The sequence below is a fragment of the Hippichthys cyanospilos genome, chromosome 22 (assembly GCF_059441005.1).
Source record: "Hippichthys cyanospilos isolate Australia breed blue-spotted pipefish chromosome 22, RoL_Hcya_1.0, whole genome shotgun sequence".
In the NCBI taxonomy this organism is placed as follows: Eukaryota; Metazoa; Chordata; class Actinopteri; order Syngnathiformes; family Syngnathidae; genus Hippichthys; species Hippichthys cyanospilos.
In genome coordinates, this window is record NC_142390.1 from 2702501 (window position 1) to 2727544 (window position 25044).

At 43.3% G+C, this 25044-nt stretch overlaps 5 protein-coding genes across 27 annotated transcripts in view; all 5 read right to left on the reverse strand.

Moving 5' to 3' along the window:
* Window positions 1-2799, reverse strand: part of LOC148405419 (uncharacterized) — a 4985-nt gene extending 2186 nt beyond the window's left edge. For 2 of the 21 annotated variants that reach the window (XM_088406066.1, XM_088406084.1), the window contains exons 1-9: window positions 2741-2799; window positions 2589-2613; window positions 2386-2491; window positions 1182-2301; window positions 1037-1096; window positions 649-741; window positions 291-346; window positions 133-186; window positions 7-61 (exon numbers count right to left, since the gene is read on the reverse strand). In XM_088406066.1, the coding sequence (XP_088262192.1) occupies window positions 7-61; window positions 133-160 (83 nt within the window). In that variant the 5' untranslated portion in view covers window positions 161-186; window positions 291-346; window positions 649-741; ... (3 more) ...; window positions 2589-2613; window positions 2741-2799. Of the gene's footprint in view, window positions 1-6; window positions 190-290; window positions 742-1036; window positions 1097-1181; window positions 2302-2385; window positions 2492-2588; window positions 2614-2740 lie in introns of all 21 variants that reach the window. The other 19 variants (XM_088406076.1, XM_088406074.1, XM_088406078.1 and 16 more) reach the window with 19 other exon arrangements.
* A 1391-nt stretch (window positions 2800-4190) lies between these two features.
* LOC148405420 (myosin-binding protein C, slow-type-like) lies at window positions 4191-6526 on the reverse strand. The gene is made up of 4 exons (XM_088406085.1): window positions 6388-6526; window positions 6037-6137; window positions 4761-4900; window positions 4191-4681 (listed from the first exon to the last, which is right to left on the reverse strand). Exons 1-4 carry the CDS (start codon window positions 6423-6425, stop codon window positions 4625-4627), a joined length of 336 nt encoding a protein of 111 aa, XP_088262211.1. The 5' UTR covers window positions 6426-6526; the 3' UTR covers window positions 4191-4624.
* LOC148405421 (centrosomal protein of 83 kDa-like) lies at window positions 6210-16168 on the reverse strand. Its single transcript, XM_088406061.1, has 20 exons — window positions 15757-16168; window positions 15507-15645; window positions 15307-15399; window positions 15048-15179; window positions 14740-14991; window positions 14555-14686; window positions 14349-14463; window positions 14129-14273; window positions 13907-14056; window positions 13598-13673; window positions 13395-13525; window positions 13234-13330; window positions 13066-13169; window positions 12772-12922; window positions 12543-12699; window positions 12361-12458; window positions 12136-12227; window positions 11946-12012; window positions 10652-11623; window positions 6210-6482 (listed from the first exon to the last, which is right to left on the reverse strand). The coding sequence occupies exons 1-19, from the start codon at window positions 15909-15911 to the stop codon at window positions 11603-11605; spliced, it is 2307 nt and encodes a 768-aa protein (XP_088262187.1). The 5' UTR covers window positions 15912-16168; the 3' UTR covers window positions 6210-6482; window positions 10652-11602.
* A 486-nt stretch (window positions 16169-16654) lies between these two features.
* On the reverse strand, window positions 16655-20913 carry hcfc2 (host cell factor C2). The gene is made up of 16 exons (XM_088406062.1): window positions 20711-20913; window positions 20256-20404; window positions 20022-20182; window positions 19734-19936; window positions 19564-19648; window positions 19153-19256; window positions 18862-19077; window positions 18610-18792; window positions 18495-18535; window positions 18347-18422; window positions 18202-18221; window positions 17994-18128; window positions 17723-17911; window positions 17333-17630; window positions 17204-17264; window positions 16655-17119 (listed from the first exon to the last, which is right to left on the reverse strand). The coding sequence occupies exons 1-16, from the start codon at window positions 20868-20870 to the stop codon at window positions 17110-17112; spliced, it is 2091 nt and encodes a 696-aa protein (XP_088262188.1). The 5' UTR covers window positions 20871-20913; the 3' UTR covers window positions 16655-17109.
* Window positions 20914-21428: 515 nt separating this feature from the next.
* nav3 (neuron navigator 3) overlaps window positions 21429-25044 on the reverse strand; it is an 89590-nt gene continuing 85974 nt past the window's right edge. For all 3 annotated transcript variants that reach the window (XM_088406280.1, XM_088406279.1, XM_088406278.1), the window contains one exon: window positions 21429-25024. In XM_088406280.1, coding sequence (XP_088262406.1) covers window positions 24905-25024 — 120 coding nt within the window. In that variant the 3' untranslated portion in view covers window positions 21429-24904. The remainder of the gene's footprint in view (window positions 25025-25044) is intronic.

The following is a 25044-nucleotide window of genomic DNA, read 5'->3' on the forward strand; positions in this document are numbered from 1 at the left end:
GAAGACCTTTGGTGGCTCAAGTGGACCCGGCGGATGGAGATGTCAGCGTCGAGTCCTTCACCTTGGGAAAAAGTGAGACGAAACAAAGATCAAACGCCGGCCCGATTTGCACAGACCTCGGGCGGATGATACTCGGTTTCTGGGCCGCTTCGGTCTTCATCTGTGGACCGGCTGCTTCGGTTGTCCCTTCAAAAGACAAAATGCAACAAAAAGATATGAATTTAAACGAAACCCGCAATAACCGAGGAAACGCCTTGCTTCGATGAAGAGCGTGTCAAAGCGCAACTTACTGGATTGCCGCGTGTTTTGTGGCCTTCATCCAGCTTCTCTTTTCATCTGGCTCCTCCTATCCTTAAGAAGCACAGCAAATTTATTTACTGTACATTCTGCTCCCGCCGCCACTCCGCTGGCCTCCCTGCTACAAAAAAAAAAAAAAAAAAAAAAGAGAAAAAAAAAAAAGCGCATTTGCGTCGGCCACCGAAAGGTCGACGGCACCCCCGGACCTAAACTCCAGGAATTCTGCAGGACCAGCAGGCTATAGAGGACAGAATTCTGCAAGGGGTTACGCGGAAACAAGCCGAGGCTCCAGGAAGCGCTTGCTCCCTGTGACCCGCGCGACCCCGTCGACGCAAAATCGCATGGGCTCACGTGGCGCCGCAGACGGGTGGACGAAGCCTCACTTGATTGGAGCGCCGACTTTGGTGCCGAGTCTCGCCCGTCCTCTCCTCTCCTCTCTCTCCGCTGAAACGCACAAAACCTCGAGTCATCGCCGAAAGCAACTCAAACGGAGCAGATCGCACAAACACAGCCGCCATTTAATTAACGCGCACCCAGTGAATTCGTGACAGAGTAAACATACACTCCGATATACTTGTGAGGACAAATGCATTTCCTAGCTACTAATACTCGTAGAATTGTGAAGGCTCGCTGAGGTGTCTTGTCCCAATTGGCTGCTTCCCTCAACTCACTACATCTAGAAAAAACTATATACATACATACATAGCCATCCCAAGCATATCATAAGGTGTTTGATTACCTCAGCGGCATGCGGCGCCATTGATGGTTGTGCATCTCTGACACGAAGGCTTCTTGGGACCTAGGGCAACCCATACATTCAAATGAGCTTGCGTTATTTGGGAAAAGCAACAAAATTGCTTAGAAAAAGTACAAATGTGACATACAAGCTATTTAAATGATCACAGAGTCTGCATCCTTCAATGGGCCACAGAAGTTGCCCACATTCAAAGTTCTTGCTGATATTATGTGGAAGGCATTTATTTCTACAGCAAAAAAAGAACAAAAACAATAATTAGCATGAAACAAGTCAAATATCTTCAAAAATATTCAAATATAATCAAGTATGCAAGATTTGACACGTTATTTTAGACAACTTACCTCAAATTGAAGTCCATTTTGCATTCCAAAAATGGCGGCGTAGCACAAATTGATTGTGCTGCGAAGAAATTATAGGCGACGTCCAACAGGATAAAACGATCACAAAATTTTAGGCGCCGCTGAGTGGCAAGAGACTATTTTGACCGAAAACGGAGCAGAGGTTTGATGCAAACGAGGCAATACAGGGGTTAGTCAAAATCATTAGGTTTGGTAATTGAATTGTATGGCAACCATCTTTAAGACCAGATACGCACATGAAAAAAACCAGAATAAAACCCTCAACCTAAAATAAAATGCATTGCAATATTCAACACAATCAAATATTTCATCGAAAAGCCCACCCAGTTCAATTCCCATTTGAAAGCCATCAGGACTGTTTGGTCAGCAAAGATTAAAAAAAAAAAAAAATGGTGGCCACCATTCAAAAAAAAAACAGAAAAGGAAAAACAACATATGCAAGACATTTTAGAAATTGGTAAGTGCTCAAACCTTCCAACGTGGTCGTGCAACAGCAAAACCTCATTTTACACTTGCAAGAAAGAACAAGCAGTGCAAATGAAAATGTGCACACTTAACTGAGTAAAGGCCGGTCGGTCGCCTAGGTGGACCGCGCTAACGCCACTGCAAAGTTCCCCCGTAGCAAACAAGCAAAAAGACTCAAGTACAATATTCAAAGTAGCACATGAAAACCTTTAAAAAAGGCACACAACACAATGTTCAATAGAAACAAACAATACAATCCGTAACCATTCAATTCCGAAGCATAAAGCCGTTTGAAAGCTAAACAAAGATTACAATCTGCATTTTCGACACGGTTGAATACAAACGGATACAAATGTGATCCACATGACGAAAACGCGGAAGACTTGTGTTGTGCTCAAACCTTCCAAGACGGCTGTGAAAATCCTAAACAAACAAACAAACAAATTTCTTGCAGGAAACGACAAACTAGAAGGAAAAAACATTAACAAACATTTGCGTGTTGCTTACCATGCGACCCGCCGCCATTTTTTCCGCATGTGACCACAGCCGTCTGCTTGCTTGTTTGATACTTCCTTGCACATTAGAGCGTGAAAAACTCGGATTTTAGACGAATCTGCCTCAAAAGCAACATAAAGCAATACGGAAATCAATGCAACAACCGAAACATTCATTCATTCCCTGATGTGTCCTATCTATCCGATTGCACAAACCTTCCTTCGATGCTGTGTCGAAAACCTGCAACAAGCCACAAAACAGAAAGTTATTAGAGGAGAAAACATTTGAAAAATTACAAACATTTTCCAACCAAGCGTGCGTGCGTGCTTGACTGAGAAAACGAACGTGAGGAACGTAATTAGAACACCTGCGGAACGCCATTTCTCGAGCAAGCCAGCAATTCAAATTAGCTCACTTCCTGGTTTGGGTACTTATTTCGCGCCAAAGCCAACTTCCGCTTCCGGTGGCGTCTAGCGCTGCCTTGTGGCCAAAAATCTTTCTAACCGCCGATGCTTGTTTATTTATTTTTTTCTTCTCTAAAAAGCTTTTCTATTGCGCATGTTTTTCTTTTTGAATAACGATGTTTAAAAATAGATGGAAAAGTACACTATAAGGGTTCTTTTAAGTGAGTCTCACGTGGAAGGTTCGCTGACTTAAATCTAGAACGATGCGCAGAATTGGGGATTAGTATCAATGAAGTCGCAGGTAAAATTATTGATCATTCGGCCCACGTCAAAACTTTATTATTTGTTTTACCTTCACATATAATTTGCCATATAAAACACTTCTAACTTGAAGCTCTGGTCAAAATTTAAACATTTGCAGACCAAATGATAGACCATTATAACGAACCCAATTGAACGGCAAATTGAGTTTTCGTGTTAAAAAAAAGTCAGGATAAGCGTCGACTTAAGCCAAATGATAGGAAAACCGCACGTTGTACACCAAAAAAATCCATCAAAACAATAATGCAGTCGCGGTATCAATTTACACTAAATAAAGTTAAAATTATTTTTTACTAAATAAAGTTAGTTGCCTGCGGTTTAGCATTATCGCCACAAGAGGGCAGACCTTTACATTGAAACCAATTGATGGCTGTTATCGTAAGCTCATAAGAAGGAAACTCTTATTATTTTGCATTGTATTGTATTCTGTTATATTTAAAAAAAAAAAAAAATAGACCAAAACTCATGTTGAGGGCATTTCTTCATGAATTCATTTGGCTCAGTCCACATATAAAAGTTGTTATTATATGATATATTATTACGGTGGTACTCGCTTGTTGTGTTACGTGCACAAGTAATTTCTATGCTCTTTTAATAAATAAAAAAGCAAATAAATAAATACAAATAATAAATACACTTTGAACTGGTGTAATGCAATCGCGGTCATAATGTAACCATTCGCGTAGTCATAACTAAAACTACGTAGTTTGAGAGCTGTCTGCGTTGTATCATTATCGCCACAAGAGGACAGACTATTGCATTCAAACCAATTGAATGACCGTTAAGGAGTCAGTTTTCATACTCATATCATGGAAACTCATGCTTTTATCATTAGTTCACATGTAAAAGTTGTTATTAAGGTATGATATTATTATGGCGGTGTGTTGTATGTAAAGTAGGTCATATGTGCTCGTTTTCATCTTTTCACCTGTCTTTTTATTTCTTTTTTTGCAGACTGGGATGTCCCGCTGTCGGCCGCGCCCAATTGAGGCCATACAATCACGTGACACACTTTATTTGTCTTGTTAGTTCATTTTGGCATAACTTCGAGTTATTTGGTCAAATACAAATCAAACACACGCATTCGATTCCTTAAAATGTGCAATTATTATAACGTATTTTATTCTGAAATTCCAGAGGATAGATAACGTAATTTTATTCTCATAGATTGTCTGCTGAAAATGAATGAGCGTGCATGCCCACGTTAGCTTCACGTGGAATAGTCCGCTCCATACACGCAAAAACAAACACCTGTTTCCGAACCTTTAATGTAGACGAGGTTTTTTTTTTTTTTTTTTGGTCTCTGTCACTCAGATGTCGCCATGAGGCAAAAGCGTCTGCGGTGGAAGTCCTCCCCGCGCCCGGGGGCTTGTCATTTTCCCCGTTTGGAGCGCGTGGGTGCTTTGTCGTCTGTGGTTTGTAGAAAACTCATACCTTCTTTGACGATGAGGGCACTCTTCCTTGTTTGGGTGGCCGACTGACCAAGTCCACACATGTTCTCAGAAAAGACCCTGAAGTAGTACTCGTTACCGACCACCAGTTCGGTGACGGCGATGGAAGTGCTCGATGCACGTGTACCATTCCTACGTTCGGCACATCGAAATGTGTAAATATGAGGAACAAGCAATTGGCGTTGCAGATCTCTCCAAATCCATTTTTCACCATTGTCTTCTTGTCTGCCTTTTGAATGGTGTAGCCAGTTATTGCCGCATTGCCGTTATCTCTTGGAGCGGTCCAGGACAGCGATACATTTTCTCCCCAGACGTCTTCGATATTCACAATCTGGGGAGGCCCAGGGAGGTCTAACGGCACAGAAATGGAAAAAAAATGAGCCTCAGCTTCATTTGCGAAAATGCCTCTCATGTGCTTCGTTCCCTCACCTATTGTGTGCAACTAACCCTAACCGTTGTATGTATGTATCGGTCATGCGCTACTAACCCTTGCGGCGTGCAAACAATAAGTTGTATGCAATGTACTAACCCAGCTTTGCTCCACGTCCAACCTAATACATTAACACTAACATTTTGCACAACTTGTACCGAATTCAATAAGTTTTGCGTTTATTCGACATGATTTTAAAGTAGGAGGACGGGAATGCGGTGAGGCCGCCGGCTCCTTGCGGGCGGAGGGGATTACTCCGCCGACTCCAACACCTGAGGTTCAGTGTCGCGAAATGTATTCATCTTGATTGTGTGCAACTAACCGTAGCTGCGGCTGGTCTTTTATTGGCTTTTGCAATGTAAATAAATGTACTTTAGTCATTGAAAAAAGTCGGATCAAAATTAGGCTCGGCGTTTCTAATGTTTGCGCAACTGTTGCAAGGAATTGTACTGTAGTCCTTTTATATGGCGCCCACGTAATAGACGCGACGGAAGACGCTGAATTAAAAAAAACAACTTGCCTAGTCAAGACACTTTAAATACGTCGGCGCTACGTGTTGATAGGTGAGAGGCAGATAAATGTACATTTTTTTTTAGGGGGGGGGGGTGCTGCTGCTGCGGCCGGCACCAGCGAGCCTCGTGCGGACAAGCACCTAAAATTGAGTGGGTGAATGTCTTTGCGCAGTCGCCATAATTGATTTATTCTCGCTATTCAATTCACCAGATTTGAGTTCATATTTTATCCAACAGAAATTATTTGTCGGTGTTTCACGACGAAAAACAAAAAAATCGAGCCATAATCAAACGAGGGGGATACACGCACCCATCTGATAAATTATTGTCGGAGACTCGGAGTAGATTTAAGATAAAGTATTGTAAACATGCACATCATGATGGGCTAATTAGTTATTTCAGCGCGAACAACACTTTTCGTATTCGACTAGGTGGTGATGCACTAAAGACGGAAACTATCTTGCATATGCGCGCACGAAAGTTCTCTCGTTTAAGACCTATCAAAAGCACTATGGCAAACTAAAGGCTGACTGACAGGAGCAGACCCGTTCGCAGTCGTTTGCGGATGTGGTCCCGCTGTTCTTTGTTCCTGGGCCGGGCCGTTTCACCGTCTCCCTCAAGGCCTACAAAGGAGCCATGGACAAACCTGGGACAAAAAAAACAAAAACAAAAGCACATGCGTGTACACTAACAGCTGTCAGATCTTTAAGAAGAGGAGTCAGGAGAGGCGAGGCTTTTATTGCACAATAATGCACATGCATGGATGACAAAGCACTTGTTATATTTTTTTTCCAAAGATTAGAAGAATTTGTGAAAATGTGCTAAACACACATATATATATGTATATTTTTTAATGATGGTGAAAGCAAGTTGACTGGAACGGAGCACACGCTGACCAAGGAGGGTGTTGCGTGGAGGAAGGGCTTGTGACCATCAGGACTGCAGACCCCGCTCAAGGACGCATCTGGAATTCATCATCCACCCAACAGAACTGCAAAAGAAAAACATATTAGTGACAGACTTTTATTTCTTTATTTTTGTACATATAAGGCTGGTCCAAGACGATTTTGACAGCGCTCATCCCCACACTGTCACAAGCCTTTGACATCACGCCACTGAACACCATCCTTCAAACACGCCTACACTGTCCACAAATCCAAATAACACTTTTCTTCATCCACAAAAGCCAAAGCACCAAAACACTGTCCAACTGACCAAAGACGGACGCGCGTCCAACCAACCTCTCCAAAAAATTACTGTCCACACCTGCTACCCTCACGACCAGCACAACTTGTCTACCATCTCCAACCCAAGCGAGGCCAAACAACTCAACTCTGCCCCCTCGCGGTGAACATTCGCAGGCGCGCGTTACAGTCAATGGATACTTCTCCGTTTGCTGCTGTGGTCTTCAAATGTGGATCTTCTGGCTGTCTTCCTCGCACCCAGCTCAGCTCTGCAACACAAAGGAATACAAACTCAGAAAGTGGAATTCTTTTTTTTCCTGATGAAATTGCCATTGTATTTGTTTTGTACCTAGGCAGTCTTTCCACGAGGAGTTCTATTCTGGTGCTTGACCTCTTATTTTCCTTGGACGCATCCCGTCCTGAGCAGCGGCTCCACTGCAAAAGCGCATGGAAAGAGACATTTCACTTGGCTGTTGCATTTGCGTTTCGTTCTTCCTCCACCCTTTTCTTACCTTGTTTTCTTACCCTCCCTCTTACGGCCCTTGGTGCAGCTTGGCCATCTTAGTCCAACCCCACACGGCCTACAAAAAACAGAGCGCACGGTACAACAATTACAAATTTGAAAATGACATTTTTAGAAGGAGGTTGGGGGGGACGTTCGACATTACTTACTGGTCGCTTGAATTGCCATGCGTTTCGTGCCCTCGGTCCAACCGTTCCTGTCATCCGACTTCTCCTGCAACCTTTTGAACAAGCGCGCACACACATTGTCCATTCATAAGCGTTACGCTGCTGCGCTTCCATGAGACAAACCGCAACTCCTGCTACACCCTAAAACAATTCACGTGCATTTGTACAGCCCTGCTGGTATGAATCTGCTGCCGACATGCCTTGACCTAAAGCAAAAATTCTTCAGCGCTATTGGCAGAAGGCAGCTTTTGCAGTAGAAACCTTCCGGGACGAGCATGCTGCCGAGCGGGGAACATTGCGCACAAAAGCATCTTAAACGAGGCGAACGGAAAATATGACGCAGCCCGTAATGATTCAAAGCGCTGCAGAACTTGTGGGCCACAGCCGCGCCTGCGGAAAAGTGCTCCGGCCGCCTCGGGTCCCGCTCGCTCGTGCGGAAGCTCCATCGAAAAAGCAGCTCGGCTTGATTTGATTGGAGCGTGCGTCTTGTCCGTCCCGGCGGCTCATTTGGAACATGCAAAACACAAAACTTGATCAGGAGTCGTTTCAGTTGAATGTTAAAGAATAGTTACTTAAGTTTAAAACTCCCATCATGCAGTGAGTTGTCTCTGTGCACCCAGTGAGTTAGTGAGGGAACGTATACACACACACACACACAACATATACATGCCCATGTATAGCTGCGGCCTTGCGCTCCAAGCGTCGTACAGGGAGCGTCGGCACCTTCCTTGTCGGGGACAGAAAAGAAGGACTCAAGCTTAACGTGACTAACATCCACTTGAATGTGCACTCATTTTCCACTCACCTCAAGAGCTAATCAGCTTTTTGTTTTGGAGCATCTTCATGACAGGCGGAAGGCTTCATCTTGCTCGTGCCAACAGTCTGCGTCCTGCAAAGACAAAACACTGAGGTTAGGAACCACTCCTTTGGTTATTTGCGCCATTTCTTACCTGAGGCGAGTGGACCTTTCACGCAGCTCTTCTTCACAACAAGCATATTCTTACTTTTGGGACTTTCGTGTTTTCTCGGACGGTTGTACTTATGATCCTGCTCCGGTTCTTCGAGGTGGCTCCCATCCTCGCAGCTTCTGCCTTTACCCTGCAACAACACAAACTATATACTGTAGCTGTATGCCACTATTCATTTCAATTGTGTATTAAATGTGTTAAGTTACCCTCGTCCAGCATTTTGTCCACCATACAATTAGCTGTTGCTCATCTCTCTGGTCTGGTGGTTCTTTCCGCCTCTTACGCCATCCCGCTCCGGTCATTAGGCTGCAAGCGATTCACAGAGAGCAGTCACAAAACTGAAAAATGTCAACCATACTAAAAAAAATAAAATAAACAATGACAGGACTCGTGGCCAAAGATCTTATGAAGGTTCCAGCAGGATCAGAAGAGCACATTCGGCTGCCATGCTGATCTCCTCCAGTCGGTTGACCACTTCGCTGAAGCTCGGGGCCGACCTCAACCAAATCGCTGGGTGTGGACCATAGATGGAGAGTAGCAACATAACACATTAAGCCCAACTACACAACTGGAAAGAAGAAGAAGAAAAACACCATCAGAACAATACTCATGACCCCGGTCCAGTTCCTCTTTGTAGCGATCGTCTGATTTGGTACCCCCGTGACCACGCAGCACACCGAGCACCTCTTTCCTCCAAGCCTGCCTACACTGCACACGCGCCAGCTCTCAAAGCAACATCCCCAAAATCAACGACAATCTGCTCTGGATCCAGACAAGCCAAACCACCACCTGATTATCTCCAACCTTCTTTGCCAAGACTGACACAACTCCAACCACAAGCTCCAAAAACCACCGTCCAATCCTGGACTCATCAGACCTTGCAAACATCAACCGACAACTTTCCTGAACAAACCACAAAACTTGCGATTCAGATTAACGTCATTTGTGTGCCGCATGACTGATTTGTAGAACTCCTCCGTCCTGATCCTGTCCACACCCATCACAGTCCTGCAACAAAAAAAAAAGGACAGTTGAGTAGCTTGAATCAGAAACTTATAGTCACTTGTATTTGACTGGAGGCAGCCACCTTGTTGCTTTCTTTGTTCGTGTTTTTTATCTCATCCTGCCCATTGTTCAACCGCAAAATGCATACCGTGCAATTAGTTGTGTGCGGTTCTATTATTATTGCCCGGGCCTGCAAGACAACAGTGAGAGGGGGAAACAGCAGCAAAAAAAAAAAAAAACAGCAAAATGTACAGTACAAGTGATTAAACATAAAAAATACAAACGGAAAAACAAGTACAACAGGTGATTAAATACAGAAAAAAGCAAAATGTTCAGTACAAGTTATTAAATATAGAAATTACAAACAGAAAAACAATTACAACAGTGACAGGTGATTAAATACACAGATTTTTTTTTTTAAAGTCATTTGTGCCTTGATGTGGAATTGTTCCTTTTTCTCAACAATCATGCTCCTCTTCCAGCCTGCAAAACAAATATGCCGTTAATTGTGTTCAGGTAACTTGTTTATTTTCAATAATTCGAGAAAACAAAAAAAAAAAAGCTGAAAACGTTCTACAAATGTACTTTCACCTGTTTTAGGAGAATATATTTTGAATTTGAGACAGCTGTCATTGTCCACAAGTCCAGCCTGCTCCAAGGTCCTCCTGCTCACGTTTAGGACAACGAATTTATTTTTAGCTCTAGGGGAAAAAACAAAAACAAAACTACGTTTATAGGCCGTTTCATTGATGTAATACAGGTAATTTGTATTAAATGCCAGTCGAAAGTTATTTAAATTTTTGATGAATTAGCAGTACAGACAAATACAATTAAACACTTGTCTAAGGCACTTGAAATGCACATCAGCAATATCGGACGATAGAGGGATTCATGTTGCCACAACTTACCTCAAATCGAACGGAGTATCCAAATCGGTGATCCAAAATGGCGGCCAAGCACGAGATCCCGAAAATGTTTGTAGTCCGAACTCCGGTGGAAAATGAGAGAAACCGATCCATGCAAAAAGTTTCTCCATATATGCTCAATTGACGCGACGCATTTTCAAGACACGACCACGCACGCAAATGTGGAAAGCCCCAGAAAAAAACATACCCCTGATGGCTTTTTGCTTGGGAATTGAACTGCGAGCTACAACATTTAGCACGCACCGGTTACCGTGAAAAAAACAAACAAAAACACAGCAGAATAGCAAAATGGATCATCAAACCTCCAAAATCCCGACGCATTAAAATCCTGCAACAAGCAAAGTATTTTGAAGAGAACCGCCGACAAACATTTGATCGTGTACTCACCTGCAAACGTCCGGTCGCCATCTTGCCGGACCCGTGACCTGCATGTGAGTCACACGCCCAAACACACCTGACTCCAACTCACCCGCGGGATTTTTTTTTCTTCAGTATTCAATTAGTGGCCGATTGTAAGCAGCGTTTAGGTGCATACCGCCATCTGCTGTACAAGAGGGTGTATAACACTCGTCCCCATTTGAGAGAAACGACCATGTTTTTTAAGGCTTTAAATAAACAAACGAAAAGACAACGCAGACGTTTGTTTTTTTTTTTACAAAAAGAACGTCCAGTAAGGTTTTTTTGTTTCCATTTGAGAAAAAAACAATAAAAAAGGGACGTGAGGGGTGACCCGAATCCTTTCATGTAGGTTTTTCTTTTCCAAAAGAAAAAAAAACAAGTCAATGCATTTTAAGCCTTTCAAAGTAATAAAATGATAAAACACAACATATAGTGAGACTTAAGCGAAATACAGCGTGTGTTTTACTCCTTTGTAAAACGAATATTTGTAAAATTATTAGCATACTTTTGGGGGTGGGGCCATTTACTTGGCAGCACCCTTGGCGCTGTTGAGCACTCAAACTTCTTATAACGATTTAAAAAAAAAGAATTAAATTACACTTTAATGATACACTGTAATATGTTTGCATTTATTTATTTTCGTTTTAATGAGCTGTTATTTCTTTTCACTTACTTTACGGGCTGATTAACATAATTATTTAAAAAAACAAACTAATGAAACAGGCCTGGACAAAAAGGATGGTACCCATAACTTCATATTTTGTTGCACAACCTTTTGAGCCAATCGCTGCAATGAAACGATTTCTGTATTTGTCAATGAGCGTTCTGCAGCTCTCAACGGGTATTTTGGCCCACTCATCATGAGCAAACTGCTCCAGTTGTCTCAGGTTTGATGGGTGTCTTCTCCAAATGGCATGTTTCAGCTCCTTCCGCAGATGTTCAATGGGATTCAGATCTGGGCTAATGGAAAAAATTACGTATGTCATCAATGTATAGCTGATGGTAAACTCAAGATAGTCCAGTGGTTAACTATCGGGTTTTCCTTTGAAAGACCCCGGTTCGAGACTTGATTTCTGCTCCTTATCTTCATTTAGAATTTATTTAAGTAGTAATAGTAATAGTAGAATGCGCAGTATGTTTGTCATACAAAGTGCATTTGAAGTAAACGTGGATTGCATTTCTTCCACAATTACCTTACGTAAATAGATCAAATACGCATTTTTATACAAAAAAACTTTCAATTTCAAAGAATCAAGGGCGTGCGGATGAATATTTGCTCTACCTGCTTCAAGTTTGCCACCCCGAGCGTTTGTCTCTCCAGCTGTGCACTCCGCTGCTTCAATCGCGCTCTGAAAGACAAAAACAAAAGATATCAGAGTACAAAAATGGCCCCCCAACATAGTGATGAATAAACCTGTAGAAACAGCCCATAATTTTGGCCTTGTCTTGGGGTTCCTCGTGAAGTTCCTAACCTCATGCTGTGCAGTTCTTCGAGCAGACTCTTCTCCTCTTTGGGCCGGGCAAAGTTCCTCCTCCCACTGGGCTTGCTCTTGCGTTTCTTCGTCTATGCAAAACAAAACAATAACGTACGTTTCTAACTCTGCGTTGATAGGGGCACATTGAAGGCCGATATTTTTTTTTCCCTTAAAATTAAAATCCGAGTCTGATGAAAACAGCAACACTGATTTGAAAATCACCTGGTGGTTGTCATGACCAAGCCTCAAAATAGCTTTCAGAAAGAATATTCCTTGCGAGGCTTTCAGTCGACGTCCAAAGAAAGTGCAATAGTACCCTCCTGTGGCGTGAACGAGAACTGCATCACAAAGCTACTTTCCTCCAAAGAGTTTTAAATAATTTTCTCTTTTGAGCTCTTTATTACCTCGGATTAATTTGACCTCATCATAGAGTGCCCTTGTCCTGCTCCTTCTTCTCTGTACATCCCAGTTCCTCCATCTGCCTCTGCTGGACTTTTTCCAGGTCCTCCACCCTCTGACGCAGTCGGGCAAGTTCTCTCTGCTCCTCGTCCTCTTCCTAACCTCACGGAGCGTAAGCAACAATAACGCATAATCAGAACATTAACATGATGGGCACTGACCGGTGAGGCATACTTGCGCATTGGAAGTCATCATCTCAGAACCGAGAAAGGGGGCAGGGCGGCGCGCGGAGGCCATTCGGGCCGTGCCGATGCTAAACGAGTCGTCGTTGCACATCAGGAGGCGCCGGAATTCGTTGTGCCGCCGCTGATAGCCCAGCAACCTTCTGGGGCGGTAATCAGATTACCGAGACGTGCGCTACACATTGACTTAGTAGAAAAAAACACTCCCGTTTTTGCACATTAACGCTCTACTTATAGACGTCAATGGCAGTGAATGAGTTTTTCCAGGAAAAGACCTCACACTTACTTGGTGGCTAAAGCCCCATCGTGTTTTAGCTCCTCTATTTGTTCTCGCAGCATTTGGATGGTGCTATGCAAACTCTGCTCTTTTTTCTCCTCCAGATCTCTCCGCTACACGTGAAAACGCACCATTAACAGGAGCAAAAACGTTTGAATGGGATTTTACGCGGCTAACCTTCTTCTCTGCGGACGCCGCCCTCAGTAATTTGTCTTTCAGTTGCGAGTATTTGTCTTCCAGCTTCGCCTCTCGCTCTTTCCTGTCCTCGACGAGCCTGCCGGATAAAAATAAGATTTTACTGACATGAAATTCTTATTGGCACATTAGCGGGGGTGCACCTTTCTGCTCCGCGGCGGAGGTTCTCCTCTTTCATGATGTCCACTTTTTCCCTCAGGCGAGCGTTTGCTTCCACCAGCTCGGCTTCGGACCGGGAAAGCGTCCCCAGGTGGACGCAGAGTTCCTGGTTTTTCTGTTCAATGAAATTGTTCACAAAATGGCCGACCTTTGAAACGCATAAAAGAGAAAAAAACTGTCCACGCACCTCCCTTAAATCAGTCACTTCGGCTTTCTGTCGTTGCAGCTCCTCCAGCTGGGCGCTTTGCTGCTTTAATTTCATTCTGAGAGAAAGATGGTTTGACACGCTCAACATTTTATTAATCTTATTTTTTGTAATTGTAGGTGAAAGCTGGCAAGTGTCCATGAAAGCAGCTTTTTGAGTTCCTCAGTGTAGTTCAAAGTCACCAGAGTTTGCCGGACGTCGCAAGGAAATTAAGAACAACGCTGACCTTTTATGGACCCTCTTGTGAACTTGAAGGCACCACGAGGAGAATAAAAGAGTAAAAGAACCAACTTCAGGCCTTGAAGCTCTTTTCGGAGCGACTCTTCTCTTTTCCGAGCAGTTTGAAGTTGGTCCTGCAGTTCGTCTTTCTGGGCTTGCGTGTTGAGATCCTGCAGCGCCTTCTGTTGTTCAAACTCCATCAGACGTTGCTCCAACTCCAGTCTGGCACAAAAAGAAAAAAAAAAAAGTGAGGCATGTTATGGACGTGATCATTTTTTCCTTCAGTCTTCTCACTTTTCCTCCAGCAACACAGCCATCTTGTACATTTCCTCGTCGCAGACAGACTTCACCTTCCTGACCATCTCCATCCCTTTCTCCGCCAGAACCTCATTGTGTTTCTCCAGCATTTGCTTGAGTACCACCACCTCTGCTTGAAGACCTGATGATACAATTCAAATGAAAAACGCCAACTGCTCCATGACCACAAAGAGCTTTTGAAAGAACGCGCACGTACTTTCCTTCTGGGCCCTCAGCGAATTGCACTCCCTCTCCAGCTCGCCTTTGGAACGCGTGCTCTCCAGTTTCACGTTGTCCATCTCGGTTTTGTGAGACAGCTTCAGGCTCTCCATCTGACAATCGATTAAATGGCTTTACAACTTACACCAGACCTTCGCAAATGCACTGGAGCTATTTCGTTCTTTTTGAGATTCTTGAGCTCACCTGGCAAGTGAGGGAGTTGATTTCTCTCTTGGTTTTGTTCAGCTGCCCAGTGAGCAGGTTGTTGTGCTCCTGGCTGTGATGAAGCTCGCCCTCCATGCGCTCCAGTCGCAGCGACATGCTCTGGCGCTCCGACTGCAAACGACCCCCTTTAAAACCCGCTTGAAGCAGGATTCTGGAGGTCTCACCTCAAGAGACTTGACCAAAGCCTGGGTTTCCGTCAGCTGTCTGTTCCGAGAGAGCTGGATGCTCTCCACCTGCTGGTCCGAGTCGTCCTTCTTCGCCCGAAGCTCCTCCAGCTCGGCCTGCAGACCCTTCAGCCACATGGTGAGCTGCGTTTTCTCCTTGAGCAGAACCTCCACTTGCTTCCTTTCGTAAAGCGGGTCCACCTTCTTGTACTGGGCCAGCAGATCGTCCTTCTCTTTCTTCAGACGAGCCAGCTAAAAAGCTTGATTATTTCCAAGCGTGTCAAAATCAGACAACCATAGCAACTCACCTCCACCTCGTGGTGCATCTTCTGCCCCTCGAGTATACGAACGTGCTCCTCCTTTTGGTGTTCGAATTGAGAATTGAGCATGGTGAAGGCGTAGCGCAGCTTGTTGAACTCACATCGATACTTCTCGGCCTCCTGCAAAACAGATTTGGGATAAACTTCTCCCGAGCGCCAATTGAAAAAGACGATACGTTTTATCATCATTAAAGTTAGCGTTGATTCATTCGTCCACGCCCTAAAAAGTGTCCACAAAAATACCGACCTCTTCCAGTTTGTTGAAGCGCTCCCTGACAGGAGCTTCCAACTCATGTTGCACTTGAGCCCTGAGCAATTCCAAACGTTTAGGGGTCATCACCTGCAATTTGAGGCAGATTTCACCCACAATCAATATGACCTACATATATTACTGGTGAGACGACTTATGCGCAATGGTGTTACGCGCTTCAACGTCAACCTTATTACCTGCACGCGAAGCTCCTCTGCTTCTCTTTTTTTGTCCTGAAGTTCTCTTGACCGCTCAGCCAACTGTGACTGGAGCTTATCTTGCTGACCATGAAGACGCTTCATTTCCCCCTGTATAAGAGACAGCTCGTCCTGCAAACTAAAACGATAACATTAAAAATAACTAACTTTGGTACTGCTGTGTAAAATCGAGACCGGCGTCTGCAAAATGATCCCAAAATGGTGAAGAAACAAAAACACTGGACAGCACCTGGAATGTTCGATCTTGAGAACGTTGTAATTTGATTTGTAGGTGTCGCAATTCCTCTGAAGATCAGTCAGCATGTGTTGAAGTTCCATTCCAGAACCACCTAAACCGGGCTTCCCTGACCCAGGTCCCATTGTCAGGTTGGAAACATCCATCATCTTGAGAAAAAAGCCTGTAAAATGTAAACTAATGTGCAAGGCATTTTTTCTGCGCACGACGTGTTAAAAAAAATAAAAGCCAATTTTAGTAACGTGATACAGGATCAGATCTGACGTCATAAACAGTGCTGCATTCTAATGCCTCCTGACAAATGCGAACTGTCACATTTCCACTAAATATGGAGCAAAACGTCCACACGGGACAAAACAGATCATAATGATGGTTGGGCAGTGTCATATGGTTTGACTTTTCACGATTCGATTTTATTTGCTTTGGAGTCTAAGATTTCAGATATTTAAAAACGCCTTTGAACGCAACAAACATTGCGCAACTGGCTTACCGTTTTGTTGACAATCAGTATAATAGCGACCACTATTTTCAAGACCTGCCCTACATTAATACATGAAAGCAATCACAGCCCACACAGTCAAAAATAAATGACTTCAAAAGCCCTACTGTTTATCGTTGCTAGCTAACAAGTCACTTGGCAACTAACGACTTGCTCAGACATGAGTGAAAACGTTCGAAATTTTGGGAGCATATACATTCTCAAAAATGTTCACCCACATAAAAATTACCCCACTGAAAAATGAACACCTGCACGCTTATTTAGCTCAAAGAATACCAATATAAAATAAAAACTACTCACCCAATAAAATGCTGTTTCCGGTGGTGCTATTGCTTCAATTGTGCATCTGCCCAATAGGAACTTCGTCATAAAATTCAATGATCGCAAATGAAATACAAACACCAAAAGTGTTCTTTTTAAAAATACAATGCAGAAATCTTTGTGCAAAACTCCAAACATCACAGATAATTATTGTAAACACATCCAACGTATTACAGAACACGAGATACATAATACAGTCATCTTTGCATTTAAAAAAATAAATTAAAAAAACTAATGTAACTCTAAAAACAACTCGCGGTACAACTGGGTGGTACAGAGAAAATTTAGCATACAAATAATGAATCTGTTAATAATTATGATAATAATATAATTAAAAATGTAGTCCAATCATCTATTTTACAAAAAAATACTTGTCAAGCTATGAGTTACAGTAGTGTCTTTTTTTTTTCTAAATTTCTCAACAGGATATTTAAATACACAATTATCAACACCAAAGTTTTAAATAAGACACAAAATGCACTGGGGTGTATTGCTTGCTGGAATGCAGTCCTATCAGTCATTCAGTTTCAGCTGGAGCTGTAAAAGAATAAAGCATGTACAAACGAATAAAAAGACAAATCGGACACAATAAAGTGCGAGCGTCTGTCTTATTCCATTTACCTGTCTGCGGCGTCGAAATCATCCGCGTCCGTCTTGGATCCGGCCCGGATTTTAAAAGCATCTGTAAAAGAAGACAAAAGAGGAGTTGGACTCAAGTTGCGACAGTCTTCGGCAGTTCCCAAGCTGGACCTTGAATCCAGCGGATCTGCGTGGCCGGGCCGTAGCCCTGCTCGTTCTTGGCCGCGATGCGGAAGACGAGCGCCGGCCGGTTGGAGGCGGAGCAGTCTAGGTGCGCGTTGACCAGTTGGTGGGAGCTGACGCTGCAGAACATCTTGACGCCGCGGTAGATCCGGATGAACGCCAGCTGGCCCGGACCCTCCGAGCTGGACGAGCGGCTTTTCTTCACCGCCATGTACATGGAATATTCCAGGATGCGGCCTGACGGAGAGGGAGGAGCTTCCCACGTGATGTGGACTAAATCGTTGGCCTAGAATTGCAAAAAAAGAAAAATAAATGCACAGTAACCATGGCAACGTCCTTTACCACGTTGTTACTGTTATTTAGTCCTCAATGGCTTACCTTGCTTATTTTGACTGCCGCCGGCGCTCCGGGAAAACCGGGTTGGCACGTCTTGAATTCGCTGACTGGACTAAAGTCCCCTTGGCCGAAGCAGTTGACGCCCGCCACCCGGAAGCGGTAACTCTGACCGGGATCCAGCCCCTTCTTCTCTCTGTCCTCGTAGTCGTGAGGACCCGGAAGCCTCGGGCACTGGGAAAGAGCAATCGGCAGACTGCTTTTTTATTTTGGGGAGCGGACACAAAAACTGGACCGTCGAGGCGGCTGTTTTGACCTCTTTGGTAACGGGGGGTCGGCTGCTGAGGGTTGCTGTCATCTGGGTGTTATCCGCTGGCAGATAGTAGTGCTGGACTTCAGAAAAGAGGCTTTTGAACACACCGACGTCAAACCACGTGGCTTCCTCTGCATTCTGCAAGAAACGGCGAGTTGTAGTTTCGACTCACAAAATCAAACAAACATGACATGCAAGGCAAACGGTTTACCTCGTCTGTTGTCTTCTCAGCTAGATTTCAAGACAGAGGGAAAATCAGAGAAAATGTCGAATCTATTGCACTGCAGGTTTATCCTTATACTGTCAGCCCAGTAAGAAAAAATCTTTGACATCTAAAACATGAAGATGAAACTCACCCCGTTGAGGGCGAGAACCCAACGAATCCCTTGCAACTTCCTGAGAGGTGTTTTGTACTTTCGTTTGACTGCCGTGCTGCTTTGAAACATCCTACAATTACAATACGTAACACACAGAGAAATAGAAAAATACCCGAGTATTGCACACCTGTCCTGATGTGGTCCCTTCTTCCGTGTTGCATTCAGAATCTAAGAAAAATTCCATGAAGAGAAAACATTTCTTTGGGGATTTTGGGTGATCATCAGACTTCAACTACAAGCACCTTTATCTTTGTTATCTGTTGAAGCGCCATCAACTTGTTTGGCTTGAGGGTGACTCCCCGCCGGGCTCACGGGCTGAATCTGAAGGATGTAGCAGTCTGCTCCGGACAAGGGGCGCCAAGCCACATGAAGCATTCCGACGGTGGATTTGATGAGCATCACTGCATCTGCCGAGGCCGATAGATCTAAAAATCAGAAAAAAAAAAAAGATCAATCGCAAACGGAATCCCATCAAACGTACGTCTGCTTCTCACCTGTCTCCAGGTACCAGAGGTCCTTGCAGCAAATCTGGTAGAAGTTCTTATGGTAACCATCTCGGCCGCTCCAAACGTAGAGCCTGGATCCGACAACGGCGGCACAGTGGCCGGCCCGGGCTTTGGGTCTGCTGGTGTTGTGGTCGCCACTTTGGCTCTGCAGCTGCCAATTGATGTGGTCATACTCAGGGCTCAGGTTCTGCCAGCTCATAGTGTCTGCCGGAGAAGCTTTGATGTCGTCATCCAAATCGGGAGCAGCTTCTTGCTAAAGCGATACCAAGGGGTACTGACCGAAATTAAGAAGGCTTAAAGAGTTGGTGCAAATCCATTTAATCCCGGCAGGATTGTGTTTCGCTGACTCTGGAACAGGAATCCAGCCACCAAAAACGAACATCCTGCAAGTAAAAGCAACAAGTCAATCCGTTTCAACTACAAAGGCAGCACAGAGCCAAACGGTAAACATTCACATCACAAGTTTTATTGTCATATGCATGAGCATGTTATGGAGTCGCTGGAGTGGATGAAACCGAATACACGAGGACGGTGCAAAATATTATCTATTTAGTTCAAGTAATTCAAATTAGGTGTGCTTGATTTGTCATCAAATTGACATGAGAAAAAAATCTTGGCAAAAAGCACCTTTTTTTTTTACGAATCTAAACTTAACAATTGTGTTTTGATGTTTTAATCAAATTCTCTTACTTGTTTCCAATCACATTGGCAGAGTGAAGACTCCTGGGTAATGGCACGGAACCCCTTGTTTCCAACATTGACCAAACCATTGTGTCTGACGAAAGGAAAATAATTTTATTCGGGTCTATGTGACACCTACATAATATACGTGGCGGGAATATAATTATGCAAAGTCTTACTAAGGTCAAGCTGCCAGAGGTCATCTAATCTGGAACCTTGCATCCCTCCAAAGATGAAGAGTTTTGGCGAGCCGAGACCTGCGTAGACGACAGCCGTGTGCGACTCCCGTGCTGAGGGCCCGCCCCCTTTTGTCTCAGGAACGCTCCAGCCTCTCGCCCCTGATACCGACTGCAGCTCCAGTTCGTAAAGGTCATCCAAGTACCTGCCAGAGCGGTCAAGATGATTTCATTTTTGGTTTTGTCTGCTTCACCTGATCATTTCACATCACTGGTCACTCGTCAACATACCGCGGGATGTTGCCATTGGGGTCTTCGCTGACATTGGCCAGCCCGCCAAACACGTAGCACCTGCTACCTACAAGAGTGAAACTGTGCCCGATACGAGGGCACGGAGGCAGGCCGTTCCTGGGCGCTCTGGGCTTCAGCTTCTTCCAAAGCCACCGACTAGCCTGGACCATCAAATCCACGTTGGCAACCTGGCAAGGCTATTTCTAAATACTACCGCTATCAGAGAAGCATTACCTGAAGTTCATAGAGATTATTGGAGTATTTGCCATACTCCACCATGCCCCCAAAGAGGAGTATGCGAGTGCCCTCACAGACTAAGCCATGGGCAGCACAGCCAGGGGGAATGTCTCCTCTCACCGCAGGCAGAAACCACTGCTTTGACACTGGAAGAAATGTACATTTGAACTAATATTGCATGCAATCTCCAAAAGTTCACGCATGCACAAATGAAAGCTGCTAAATGACACGTTTAAGAGGTAAAAAGTATTAAAAAAAAACACACTAAAACTTGCCACTGCTGTCTGTAGCTTATTTACGTCCAGATCTGTAGCCCACGTCAATTCAAATTAAGAAAACATTCCGACTCAAAGAATTACACATAAATCTTTGCGACATCGTTTGCGACATTTTTCGCAAGAGGAAATGCTAAAAACATTAGCTGCTATGCTACGTTAGCTATGTTAGCATACCTGTGTTGAAAACATGGAGGTCCTCTGCAATCCCTTCGTTTCCACCTCCAAACACGACTATCAGCTCCCGGATGGCTACCGCTCGGTGTCCGTGTCTGGAACGAGGGATCACTCCTGTAAACGAATGCACTTTTCGCCATTGGGGTTCTTCGACTGACATTTTCCTCTTTGGGGAGGATGTATTTGGCGCTGTTAGCGTTTCAAAGCAGAACAAGGAAACCGGAAGTGTGCCCGAAGATGCTAACACTAAAAACAGATCACTCACTCCTGTGTGTGTATAGTTCCGTGTTCCACAGAAGCGTCGAGCCTTTTGAATGAAGGGCAGCAATTAAAACAACAGTCGGACAAAAATATAAAACTTTGCTTTTTATTGGCTCTTCGTGGTACAAACAACCACTTCACTTACCACTTGAAGAAACACGTACCTTTTTGGATAATAAATCACATTAACTGTTTGCTTGAAAATACTTTTAATGTTGTACTTTTAAGAAGTTTGAAGACCATTCAGTATGTGAATTGCGCTTTATTAATAAAGCTGCTTTGTCTTGTACGGCAAACGACACTTGTGGACATTGTGACTTGCGTCCTCTTGTGGACACTTCACGCTGGTGCTCATTTATTAAAAGAGGACAAACAACATCTGAATTTTCTGGATTGCACTGAACACATCCCAAGATCACACAGCAGAACATCATCATAAAAAATGAGAACGGCCCGCTTTTGCTTGTGACACCAAATACCATTTATTCTTTTAGAGCTTTTACAAAGACTACAAAATCCTCCAGATGAGTTAAATCACTGTCTCTGTCTATTTACATGATATGTTACATAGAAATGTACAAAATATAAAACATCAAAGAAGAAATGTTTCACCCGAAAAGAAGAACGAAAACAATGCTCTCATCTCAAAAGTCTCAGAGTATTTCGATGGGTTTCCATTGAGAGATCTCCAAATCGGATGGCGTACACTGGCGAGGTCAGCGATTTTTGGAAATCGGAGGCCGAGCTGCAGAGGCGCGCAAAGCTGACAACAGGTAGGATCGTAGACGGTGAGATTGTCCTGAGGTTTTGTGATCTGGGAAGGGCGTTGGCTGACTAGTAGCACCTGTTGAGTTTTCTATACATTACGGTGTCGAGCGAGCTCCGGCGCCTCGGCAGCTTGGCGAGATTCGAATGACGCGATCCAAAAATGGGAGCCTACTCGAAAAGTGCCGGTTTGTACCGCGGCCCTGAAGTGCAAATCACACAAGCAATAAACTAAGCAAACAAAAAAGGTAATGGCAAAAAAACAAAAACAAAAAAAAAAGGCACCGCACACTAGAGAAGTACACAAGAAAAAGTATGCACACCAAAAAAAAGAAAAAGACACACACCATGAAAGAGCACGCAAGAAAAAATACACACACAAAAAGAAGCAAACTCAAAAAAAGACACACACAAGAAAAAGAAGCAATAAGAAAAAAACTTGTCACAGAATTAATGTCCTGCTCAAAGTTGAACTTTGTTCATGTCTAATCTATTTTGCTTCTTTTTATTGTTTGCTTGCTTTTTCTTTCTTTTTTCTCTTGCGTGCATCTTTTTTGTGTGTGTCTTTTTTCTCGTTTGCATCATTTTTTATGTTTGCTTCATTGTTCTTGTGCGTGCCTTTTTTCTTGTTTACATCCTTTTCCTTGCATGCGTTGTTTTTCTCGTTTGCGTCCGTTTTCTTGCAAGGTGTTTTTGTTTTTTGTTTGCAATTACCATTTTTAGTTAGCTGAGTTTTGTGTCTGTGTGATTTACACTTCAGGGCCACTGTAGGTTTGTGATTTTTCGTGACAACATTTTTCTATCTACGCACCGCGTGCCTCCTGCGGACACACATCACAAGACGCACACCTGTTTGACTTTTTGCATCCATTTTTGTTGACAATAATTTAGTTGTTTTTTTAGCAGGTTAGTGTTAACATCGACCGGGCGAATGCATCTTTGATTCTCTGTGCAAGAAGACTGAAGTATTTACAACCCGCCCGAGTGTGCAAAACCAACCCACGCATTTAAAAAGAAAGGACAATCAAAAATGGCTTCCGTCCAATACGCGTGTACATAAAGGTAAATATCTTTTCTCGATTTGTCTCCCCTGTTAAAAAGCTCAAAAGCATGCTAAAAAACAACAACAACAACAACAAAAGAAAAACATTTGGTTGTGCTCCTGTCAGTTCAAGTGAGCCCAGCTCAACTGGGTGAGAAAACAAACCAAAAAAACCCCACCCCTTTTAATTATATATATATATTTATAGTTTTTTTTGTTTGTTTTTTTTACAATATTGGTCAGTTTAGAATTCACATACAACATGAATTCTTTGATTTTGCACTTTATACCTGTTAGAAAGTGAAACAGGAAGCTAAGCATCCATATGAGCCTCTTGTCATCGTAAAGTCAATGGATGCAGGAGAGGCCACGCCCACTCCGCTCCCCAAAACCTTTTTGCACACTTAAGGCAACGAGAAAGCACCAATATCATTGTTCCCTTGTTCAAGGTGTTTTGTCCGACTGCATGTTTTATCGCGTACGGCTCGGTACATACGTACTCTCGCAAGTCATTCACTACCAATGACGGATATGGACGTCGGAGATCCACTTGAACCGGGCAGGCAGCGAATGAGTGGACAAGTTTTTCGTTGACTGATCCGGTCGCAGCGAGGAAATGGTGCGTGCGTTATTTGGCAGTAAACAAAAGAGGGGAGACATTGGCACTTATCCGTTTTGGGCACAGTAGCATAATGCGGCGGCTCCATTTTGGACACACAAGATCACCAGAACATTTAAAAGAGCCCGAGCGCAAGGCTATTTGGACCAAATGACTGTGAGAAGCACCTTTGTAAACAAAGAAATACATCAACCATAGTACCTGCCTTCACCATGTTGTAAACATGTGTCATGTGACTAAAATCAAACAAGAAAAAAAAAATCCAGTTCCAAAAATGAAGAGCAAGTCTGCAGCTGAGCCGAGTATTTGTTTTGCCCTCGGATGTGAAATGACAATACCTTTTGTGCAATATGAAAAGTTGTACTGCATTCGAAAAATGTCAAACCGTTTAAATCAAGCCACAAGACGGCGCCAAAGTACTGGCGAAATACAAATCAATGTATTCTGTTGTATTCTAATCGCAATTATATTTATACAGTAGTTCACATTATAGGTTACGTTTGGTGATCCTCAAATTGTGGGGTGTGCGTGCGGGTAACTTTTAAGCGGTATTTTGTCAAATTTAAGTGTATTTAGGGAACAAGGTACATTTGAGGTAGTATTTCATAGATTTTAAGATTACTTACTTCCCTTTCTGGGAGTATTTCGGTAACTTTTAGAGAGTATTTAATGGATTTTTTAAGTATTCAGTTAGATTTTCTTGAGTATTGAGTCAATGTAACAGTCGGTCATCTAGAGTATAAATTATTAATCATCCATGAAATTAATCTATGAGAAGACACTGAACAACAGGCTGCTCATGTGGTCCTTGGAGGTGATCACTGTTTTACTTTTGTCTCATGTTTTTAAGAGTATTTAGTTATCTTATAGGTACTATTTAATACATTCAAAGGGACACTGTGTAAGATTTAGACCATTTTTCATGCAAAAAGAAGAAATTAAAGGGTTAAACATTTCAAAAACTTGCAAATAAACCAACAGTATGTTTTAAATGTAACGGTAGGCCTAGTTATTATGAAATATTACATGGAGGCCGCCATGTCTGTTATAGCTACGGAGGATAGTAAATGCAGCACCTCCTGCTGGCCGTAATGAAAAACACTCAAAATCTTACACAGTGTCCCTTTAAGAGTATTTAAGTAACATTTAGGAAGGATGTTGTGGATTTGAAGTGTATTTTGGGATACTTGAGTGAATATTTAGTAAATATGTGGGGAATATTTTCATGTATTCAGAGGACTTAATTACAATTTAAGGAGTATTATGATAGATTGAGCGTATTTAGCTCACTTTTAGGTGTATTAATTCATCCAGGAGTATTCAAGTAACACTGAAGATGAACTTTTGGCCAACAAGCCCCAAATATTTTGAAAATCGGCCAGTATGACGGTACTTGGTGTAAAATGTTTGAGAAGCAGTGACATCACCTATGAAGCAGGACGACTTGTCTGAAATGATACAACTTGACATGTATTTGCACAACAGGCCTGTCTGGTTATCTTGGCTCTCATAGCGCCGACTCCAGCGAGGAGTCCAGCTGGTCATCGTGGTGACTGGCGCTATCGCTGTCGCAGCTCTGCGCGCTGGAGTAATTAGCCGCTTCCTGCAGCCTCAGCAGCATGTTCATCTGCCGAGGCGCAAAAATAT